We start from the raw sequence: 10,328 nt of genomic DNA, 5'->3' as shown, positions 1-10,328 counted from the left end.
GATCAAAGTGCTGTTACTTTAAACCCAACGGCAAAGGGCTTTTGTGTAATTAAACGAACTTGAGGCACGCATTACGATGTTTTTTAATTCGGGTCTCGTAAATCTTTAGTTTAAAATTTGTCTACTCTACTTTATAGATATGCATTATCCAGAGATATTTGTCAAGCGAGCCTGCGTTCACACCATCGGAGAATCTCGTCGTGTTACTCGTAGCGGGGGAAATAGCTTGCGCTGCTCTCTTTTCTTCCAAAAAGAATCCGTTTCGTAGATGGCGCGCTAAGCAGTCTTTCCATCGATCATCGAGATATCGAAGATCGAGAAATTTTCCTAATCATATTTTCAAACGATATGTATTTATTATAATGTAAATTTAATTGACTTGTGGTGCTTTACAACAGTGTTTTAACCAGTGTAACATGGGATAATCAATGTTAATAATGTTTTTTTGTGCTATAAATTTAAAGAGACAAATTTATATTTGTTAATTTGTTACATAATGCTTATTGTTATCAAATATTGATTTTTGATCAGCAGAAGCAGTTCATCGAGTAGGTTTAGAATTACATTCTTTAAGTAATACGGTCAATACAGATTTGTTTACATAAATGTTATCGATTAAAAATACCTTTCAGAGACACATTAACCACTTTTTAATTTTTTGTTGAAAGTAGATAATAAGTATGCAACGATGAACAGCGTTAAAGTAAATTCTTATTTATATTTTATTAGTTTGTACATATATTGTTTTAAAATTACAAAACACGAAATATAACGAAGTTGTCGACGTTATTATATTCTTTTATGATATAATTGAAACTATAATATTTTCCCTGCATACCTATACTTTTTTATTGAAATGAATATAAATAATTCGCTGTATAAAAATGCTTTTCTATTTCATTTGTAATAAAACATGGCGACGAAGAGGCAAGAGTATCAACAAAAACGGAAATTTGTAGAAAATCAAAGTGATACAGATGAAGAAACTGAAAGTGAGTAGTGTAGTAGCATTTTTCAAGGGGTTCAATTGTTGGTCACTATTATATTCATTATGAATTTATTGCAATATTTGGAACTCATTGTTTACATACTTGTATTTTAAGGTTAGGTGATCTTTTCCTCTTTCTACATATATTATGGTTCAATTTATGATCGTTTGACATAATATTATAAATTACATCAATATTAACAAAGTTCAGTTTAAATTGAGCGAACCTATTGATTCACAAATATTTAGTTATGTTCAGTTACAAATTTCTAACCTAAAATAAGGTTAGGTTTAATATAGTTTATTTATTTAATTATAGAAGGTATTAAAGTTGCCAAAACAAATGCAGAAGCACCACGACTGTGTCCTTACTTGGACACAATAAATCGTCAATTTTTAGATTTTGATTTTGAAAAATTATGTTCGGTATCATTGTCAAGAATTAATGTATATGCTTGTCTTGTATGTGGAAAGTATTTCCAAGGTAGAGGTACCAATACTCATGCATATACACACAGTGTAGCAGAAAGTCATCATGTATTTCTTAATCTTCATACCTTAAAATTTTATTGTTTACCTGACAATTATGAAATCATTGGTAAGCCAATATGTGCTTTATCATTAATCTTAAACTAAAATGCTTTAGTATCTTGCAATAAACATTTAATTTGTAGATTCATCGCTAGATGACATTAAATATGTTTTAAATCCAACATTTGATAAAACTCAAATTACATTATTGGACAAAAGTGATAAATTATCAAGAGCTATAGACGGTTCATTATATTCTCCAGGTATTGTGGGAATGAATAATATTAAAGCAAATGATTACTGCAATGTTATTTTACAAGTGAGTTATGTTTAGATATATACACTTGTAGATTCATTGTAGTAGTAAAATTATAAATTAAATTTTTTTAGGCACTTTCACATGTTACACCTTTAAGGGACTTCTTTTTAAGAGAGTCTAATTATTCTCATGTGAAAAGGCCACCTGGTGATTCTTCCTATCTTTTAGTCCAAAGATTTGGAGAATTAATGAGAAAATTATGGAATCCACGTAACTTTAAAGCACATGTTAGTCCCCATGAAATGTTACAAGCTGTTGTCTTATGGAGTAAAAAGAGATTCCAATTTACAGAGCAGGGTATATAATCATTATATTGAGACAATAATTACTATTAATACAACAGGTTTTATATTTTGAAATAAAATTCCTAGGTGATCCAATTGATTTTCTTTCATGGTTTATGAATGCTCTTCATTTAGCATTAAATGGTACAAAAAAACGGGATTCTAGTATAGTATATAAAACATTTTTGGGTCATATGCGTATATATACACGAAAAATACCTCCGCTCGAATTAGACGAAAGTCAAAGAAGCGAATTGCTTCATACTGTAGAATATGGTCAAACTGTAACAGAGAGTCCGTTTTTATATTTAACGTGCGATCTTCCTCCACCGCCTCTCTTTAAAGATCAATTTACCGAAAATATCATTCCCCAAGTAAGTATTAAATAATGTACACATATCGTGTATAATAAAATATAACTTTCTTTATTTCTATAGGTCAATTTATATACATTATTAAATAAATTTAATGCTGTAACTGAAAAAGAATATAAAACTTACAAGGAGAATTTTATGAAAAGATTTGAAATTACAGAACTTCCTCCTTACCTTATACTGTACATAAAAGTAAGTATAGATCTTCTCAAGTTAAGATCCTTTGATCTATTTAATTTAATTTTCTTTTTTACAGAGATTTACAAAAAATACGTTCTTTGTAGAGAAAAATCCTACTATAGTTAATTTCCCAGTTAAGTAAGTTTGTATAACATCGTCTTTTATATAAAAAATTATACCAGACTCTAATTCAAATGTATGTATATGCATTCTAGAAATGTAGATTTTGGAGACATTTTGACACCTGAAGTGAAGCAACGACATCCTTATACGACGTACGATTTAGTTGCAAATATAGTTCACGATGGCGAACCCGGTCAAGGAACGTATAGAGTTCATATTTTACACAGAGCAACTGGTCAGTGGTATGAATTACAAGATTTACATGTCACTCAAATTTTGCCCCAGATGATAACATTAACGGAAGCATATATACAAGTGCGTATTTACACATTTAAATTTGTACGGAAATGCTTTATAATAAACATTCACGTTTTTTCTTCTTTTTACAGATTTATGAATTGAAAAAAGATATACAAACAGAAAATGGTGAAAATAAAAGTAAGAAGACAATATGATAACTATAATTTTCTAAATAAAATATTTCAATTGTTCACTTCCCTCTGTTCTTTACTACCCAATGTGTTATAACAACAGCAATTCTATAGGAATATTTAATCAGAAAATTTATATAATTGTAATAAAATTATATAATTTTTCTTTCAAGAAAACCACATGACAGCGTTCAAATTTCATTAGTGTGCTGTCTTCAGTCAGTAGTAGCGGGTTAATAAATAATTATCATACATAAATAGTAATTTATGTAATTTATATCGAATCTGTATTCAGGGCCCAGCGCCCCGCTATTTCGGCCCTGTCGCAAGTCACGTGGGTTTGTTTATTCGGGTTATCGTTTTGCTAGACGATGTACGTTTAAAGTTGTTACAAATTATACCCCTTTTTGCACGATCTACATTATTTCACCCCGTTTACTCTCAGTTTTTATACGTTTACAATTTCTTACTGCTTCAAAATAAACATTGAAACCGAACGTGCTACATAAAGTTATAAAAATTGTCTCCGAGTGCATTTTCCGAAATATTGTAGAAACGTCGCTGTAACTTGCACAGACGCAAATACGAACGCGTCGATGCATCTCGGAACCGTCTCATTGAATATTTCGAATAGAATACATCTCGACGAATAATTAAATTATGTTCTTTTTCTTTTAATTTCCAGCCCTAGTTTGAATTACGTACATTCAAGGGTTAATCGCTTCGGCTCCCCAGTATACCTACCCCATGTTTGACACTACGGGACGCCGATCGAGCCGAAAAATGCCGAACTTAGCCGAGAAGATCGGAAGTATAAACTGGAAGTAGAAGTTACGACTAGGGCGGGGGAAACCGCGCGCGGAGGGGGTCGCGCGTCGCGCGGCGCCGAAGCCGAAGCGAACCGGAGTAGAGTCACAGCCGGCCACGCGAGACGTTTACGAGCGAGCGTTCCGTTTCGTACGCTTCGCGTTTTACCATCTTTTTTCCGCCGTACCTTTTGTTTTCGATGTGTATCGGAACGACGCGTTTCGCGTATTGTTTCGTCGACGCGCTAGGCAGTGATACTGACGTTCCGTCTCGTTCGTAGTTTATCGCCGCGAGTGTTTTATCTGTGTTCACGTTGTGTTGTCCAGTGTGTTCTCAGCACGTGGATTATCGCCGGTGGGAGCGACGCTTACACGAACAGTGAGTACACCTTTTTTTCCTTTTTGTTCGAAAACTTTTACGAGATACCCAGTCAGCGTGCCACGCGAGTCGTCAAACATTCTCGACAAGGGCAATCGGTATTGGACGCAATGCCTGTGCAAAGATTTTTGGGGAAATTGTGATAACCTGTTGGCGGTAACGGTTCTATCTCGTGTAAACGGCACCTGACGGAGAATCTCTATCCATTTTAAAGCGTTCCCGCGTAAGCTCCGTAACGAAGTTGGAGCCGTGTATCGTTTGACACAGAAGCATTTGGAATACTGTTTTAAAAAACGAACGTTGATATAAATGCAAGTAAAATGATATTTCGAGTGTCGAAGTAGTTTACTTTGAGCTCTGGAGCATTTTATATATTTAAATTCTCACGTTTCTCTAGGTTATATTCGTGGTATTCGTGATAGTTGCAACCTAAGAATATTTTTCTGTTTCTTTTTGTCGCCACACTCTTGCGGCTTATCGCCTCTAAAGCCCTATAAATTAGGGTTCCCCGACTCTAGGGCAGTGACAGTCCAGTGTGAACGTCGGTGGTCAACATTTCCATTTGAAACGTTCCTTGTAACTTTATTTTCATCGCAAGATTTTTCAAATATTTGCCTTCGATCCGACGCTTGCTAATTAAAATAGTATTTCAAACAATTCTGTTCTACGTACCAGTTTTGCGTGTATTTTAATCTCGCTTACGAAATCGTATTTCTATTTTCGCGACAACCCGAATGAAACAGTTTCCGATTACTCCAATTTTGGACAATCGACGCGAATATAATGGACTCGACTCGTACTAAGTAAAACAAGTTATTTACCGTTTGCTATGCCAAGAGCACGTTTCATCGAAGCCCATTCGGTGTCGAAACGTCGCGTTAGGTCTAGGATCGGTTTATCACCGATTCGTACGACGCTATAAAAGCTTTACGGTTGTAACAAAAGATCGGATCGCGCGGAACGTCTCAATTCTAATTTTTCCATAGACAGGTTATTCTCGTACGCGCGTCGCGCGTTAATTCGGATTCGTGTCGGCGTCTTGCCAATACGCGTACCTTCCAGTAACCGTTCCGAATACCTGTTTCACGCGAACCTCGAAAAAACTGATTGCGTGGCCTCCGTGGCGGTGAGGACGAGCCGCAACGTTCTCCGGTTAAAAGAGGGGAGAGTGAAGGGAGGTACGTTGACTCTCGAAGAAGCCGCGAGTTTCGGATTCCTAGCATCTTCGCTTGTGATCGTTGCATCGCGTAAACCAGTTTCCGCATGCGGAACGATCCTCGATGACAGATCGAACGCGCGTCATCGGTCTCGCGCAGCGCGAGCCGCCATATTTATATCCGACATATCGAAAATTGGACTATCGATATTCTCTCGAGGGCGCAACGTGCCGCGTAAATCCAATAGATTTAAAAATTAAATACCTCGCGTCTATCGTTCATTTTAGTGCATGTTATGGCTTCCTAAATTTCTTCACTTATATTATCGAGCACTATAGTGTTGATACACGGAATACATAATGGAGGTCCTACAGTATATATTATTTTTGAAGGGATCAAAATAAATTAATTAAAATGTTAACGTACGGAAAGACTCACTTATAATAAGATATGAAAATTATTTTAAGTAAGGTTTGTGGTTTCAGACTAGATGAAATTGGACGTAGTCCAACAGTTTGCGGTCATCTGCAAGACTATCAACATATTATAATCTGTATTAAGGGGAAAACTAGGAAATAGGAAATCCTAGCTCTGAAATGTTTTTATAACAAAGCATCGTGTTTTGTATCTTCAGTTTTTGGAAGTATTATGACGTAGTCTGTTAATTTCTGTTGTTTGTGATTGATATTAATTCTTGACAATCGCATTTCATTTGTCTTCTTCAATATCTCTGTTATCCGCGTTAATCCCATTGATTGCATTATCTGTGCTTCGTACGAGTGATTCACGTTATTTGTATTATGTATATTATTCTTATCTCATATTAGTTATTCGCGAAAATTCCATCCACGTTCAAAGAGCAGGCAATAAAATCAATCGCGACAAAGCATAACGATGTTGCTTCTTCAGTCGCATAAAACGACATATTTGTAAACCGAGGGATTAGAAGTCTCGAAGTCGCGGAGGATGTTATTAGCGAGCTCTTCGTGGAATGTGTCAAACGTGGGTGGTGTATTACGTGGAAGTGCAGTGTTTGATGCACTATTTCGTTTCAAAATCCATCACTGACCGTCTCACCTGCTATACCTAACAGGGTAAAGGCCCTGAAATTTTTATTTAATACCTGACGGTTAGACAGTCATTTATCTTTTCATTTAAATAACAATTTCATCAATTTCCATCGTCCAGTGATCAAGATTTCTTGTAAAACAGCAAAATAAACCACCCACCCCATCCGCTTTCTCCTACTCAACGCTTTTTAAGCACATGCCTTCTCGTCCACGGAAACGTGTCAAGGATAGAGATCATGGTTGTATTCATCTGCTGGAGACATCCTTGAGGCATTTAAATATCGATTGAGGATACAGGAGTGCATCGTCAAATGCTTCCTGCCGGTGCAATTTAACGTCTGCACAAGCACAGCACGCCTAGTTCATTGTTTTTGCGCTCGCGTGCTAGTTTATTCTGTTCGATGCCTCGAGACTAAAGACATTATTTATGCTAATTTTTAATATTCTATCACGGAACAATAGATGCAATATTCTTGAAGGATGTAACATAATAATAGGCTAGTAGTAATTACATTCACTGCAATATATTCAGATTTTATAATAGCATTTTTAGCCTCAGATTTGAACTTGTTATTATGCAGAATCTAGCTCATATTTAATTATAATATTTACCAGATGATTCCTGACGACGACCTCATAAAATAAACTGTGAAATTATTTATATCGAATATTACGTTGGGGTCATGGAAGACCTCAGGCTAGGCACCATTCGAGGGTGAAATTGTGAACATACATCGATAGTTATAGCGATTAGTATTTAAAGGACATCTAGTTCATTGCTTTAATATTGTATCACAGAACAATAGATACAATATTCTTGAAGAATATAACATAATAATAATAGGCTAGTAGTAATTACATCCACTGCAATATATTCAGAATAGATTTTATAATAGCATTTTTAGCCTCAGATTTGAACTTGTTATTATGCAGAATCTAGCTCATATTTAATTATAATATTTACCAGATGATTCCTGACGACGACCTCATAAAATAAACTGTGAAATTATTTATATCGAATATTACGTTGGGGTCATGGAAGACCTCAGGCTAGGCACCATTCGAGGGTGAAATTGTGAACATACATCGATAGTTATAGCGACTAGTATTTAAACCAATCCAAAACCTAAATATACACGTCGTAGCATTCTCGTGGGGGTTGAATCTCGCCGGGAAAGTCGAGCAATTATTTTCGTCGCGCCACTAATGAGTTCCAACGCGCAGTGCTACGGCCGGTAAAGGGTGAAGTACGGAAGAAAGAAAGTTCACGTCGGTTCAAATACGGGATTGTCTTCTTTTCCGTTCTTGAATGGATCTCTCCGTCACGGGAAGGCAATTATTGTTTTCCTCGTGCAGGAAGTCGCTCGCGATGGAAACGAATCTGCATCGGAGAAAGTCGCGGGCGTTTTGTCGCTCTATCGCGGCATCGTTCTTGCACCCGTGCACAGTATGGTGACCGAGTGTACGGCGCGATGAGGAGGATCGAGTCGCGTTTCCACGTATATACAAGGGAGAAGGTAGAAGACTCGACCGGCTAGAGAAAATAAGTCCTGGGAACAGCAGGTGACCAGCTGTTGCGGCGTACCGCGCGTGCATCTGCCTATAGGTGAACGATTCAGGCACCGATCGTGGCGCAACACGGCCAATTGGGTTATTCCGGTCACGATCGTCATGGAAATTATGAGTTTGTATCCGCGATGGTCTCAAGAGTTTACGGGACTTTGGAAACTACGGGCTATCTTGGAACGCACGAACGGTTGCAAGTCGATAAGAACGATTAGACCTCCACCCGGAGGCGTGCACGAAAACATTCGTTGGATCCTGATCGTTAAAGATACGAATTGCTCGATACTCGTATTATAAAATAGGCGAACCGGGGCTCGGTGGATCTTCGTAGACCCATACTTTGTCTCTTGCAATATTTTTTAGACTCTTAACGCATCACACATGATAAGTGTGTGTTTTTCTAGTAATTTCTACAATAACACAAGAAAAAAATTCTAATATTGTCCACATATAACTTGTGAAAATTTCAATGAAATTGCAAAAATATCACATTTTTAGTATACACGTGCTGAAGGAATTCTATATCATTAAAGTCACCCGTCGTGTAGGAAAGTTTTAATAAAAATGCCTCGTCGTTAATGCGTTAATACCAGAATGACCAAAACAATTCGTAATTTCTAATAAAACTTGTAAAAATTTTACTCGACTGAATTCTTGAACGAGTAAACACTTATTTCCATTGCATTGCACATTTCTTCGCGTATCAATCGTTTTAATTTCTTTGGTACGAATAAATACATCGTAATTGTCGGTAGTTCTAGCGTTGAGGTGGAAATATCGAGTAATTGTTTCACTCGTTCGTTAGAAAACACAGTTACGAAGCGTATAATTTTAACGAAATAAGTTTTCCGTGAGTCTAGTATCGAATTGGAACCGGTGTGAATCGAAAACGATTGTGGCATTGGGTGGCTGTAAAGGATTAACGCCTTTCGAGTGAAACGTTTTATTCCGGACAGCAGCGCTCGAGATCAAAGATGGTTAGGCAGTTTGGAAACTGCTCTCGGAACTCTGAAACACGTGGACGCGTTTGGATCGAAAGAATGTCACTCGAGGCAGATCTGCCCGCTCTGAATAACGATCGGGAATACGATTCGGTTCGAATTCGCGCGTTTTACTAGCAACGGCTCTTGTCGCCCTAGTCGACGTGCTCTAAAATCGCCCGCGAACTAGGACGAACAAGCGCGAACTGCCTTTCGTAAATTTTGAAATCTAGGACGACCGTGTAAAAGGAAAACTTCTTCTTTAACGGAGGGCGGAACGGGGAGGGACACGCGTTAGTTTGCATAAGAGAGATACTGTTAGGTCTGCATTCAAGCAGACGCTAAACGATACGGATATTTTAAGCGTTCAATCGCACGTATCGTACTCTTAGGTGCTTTAATTTTTCCATAACAAACAAGAATGCTGAGAGTTCGGTAGCAAACGATGCTCGTGGTAATATAACAATTTTACTTTCTTCTTTAGAGATTTTTCCTAGATCTTGTCTTGACTAAAAATATTCTAACAATTTTATATAGTCCCCATTTTTGTGTTAGACATTCTCCGTTGCAATTTGCATTATTGCTTCGCGTAAGATGCATCGAAATAAGTTAGTCATTCCTTGTTTGTTCCCGATTTTAATTTTCTGCACAAAATACAAAATAACGAGATCGTTTCTGTTACTATTAGTCTTAATCGCGAAAGCAACAAGGCACGTAAAAAGAAATAAATGAATTTCGTGGCGTGGACAACGATGCCCAAACGGAAATTTTTTTTTAACGATGTAAAACACAGGTATAATAATTCTAATGGAACAATTCAGAGCTTGTTTCGCGTTACACATTGCAATTTTCATTGACTCGAAATTGTATTTTTTTCCGCCTTCGTTAGCAGCGGGTAGTATGTTGCAGCGATTCATTCAGTTTGGACGATTGTCACGGATCAACCTCATTACGGCAATGATGTAATGATACATAACAGTGCGTATGCAGAGTAGCTCTACTTTCTTTCCAACTTCGAAGAACGTGGAAAGAAATTGCAAGCATATTTTATTTACATTCTTCAGAACGAACGAGGGATGTGTTTGTCGAGTGTTTCGCTGCTACTTGTCAACAATTTTCTAAATATTTCTAGTCGAAAGT

The 10,328-nt window shown here is 36.9% G+C and overlaps 2 protein-coding genes across 5 annotated transcripts in view; both read left to right on the top strand.

Annotated features, from left to right (window-relative positions):
* Positions 1 to 853: 853 nt before the first annotated feature.
* On the top strand, positions 854 to 3,291 carry Usp39 (ubiquitin specific protease 39). Of its 2 annotated transcripts, none has more exons than XM_076772881.1 (9): positions 854 to 992; positions 1,308 to 1,586; positions 1,663 to 1,838; positions 1,910 to 2,135; positions 2,210 to 2,496; positions 2,560 to 2,688; positions 2,753 to 2,814; positions 2,892 to 3,114; positions 3,189 to 3,291. In XM_076772881.1, the coding sequence occupies exons 1-9, from the start codon at positions 914 to 916 to the stop codon at positions 3,252 to 3,254; spliced, it is 1,527 nt and encodes a 508-aa protein (XP_076628996.1). In that variant the 5' UTR covers positions 854 to 913; the 3' UTR covers positions 3,255 to 3,291. The 2 variants fall into 2 exon arrangements, with proteins under 2 accessions (XP_076628996.1, XP_076628997.1); XM_076772882.1 differs by having other exon boundaries at positions 921 to 992; positions 1,463 to 1,586.
* An 860-nt stretch (positions 3,292 to 4,151) lies between these two features.
* The window catches only part of LOC143345784 (rap guanine nucleotide exchange factor 2), a 209,598-nt gene continuing 203,421 nt past the window's right edge, over positions 4,152 to 10,328 (top strand). For all 3 annotated transcript variants that reach the window (XM_076773196.1, XM_076773199.1, XM_076773194.1), the window contains exon 1: positions 4,152 to 4,415. The gene's annotated coding sequence lies outside the window, so the exon portion shown is untranslated. The remainder of the gene's footprint in view (positions 4,416 to 10,328) is intronic.

Source organism: Colletes latitarsis, chromosome 9 (assembly GCF_051014445.1).
Source record: "Colletes latitarsis isolate SP2378_abdomen chromosome 9, iyColLati1, whole genome shotgun sequence".
Classification (NCBI taxonomy): Eukaryota; Metazoa; Arthropoda; class Insecta; order Hymenoptera; family Colletidae; genus Colletes; species Colletes latitarsis.
The sequence above is the reverse complement of the archived record's forward strand: the minus strand, read 5'-3'. Positions and strand labels throughout refer to the sequence as shown.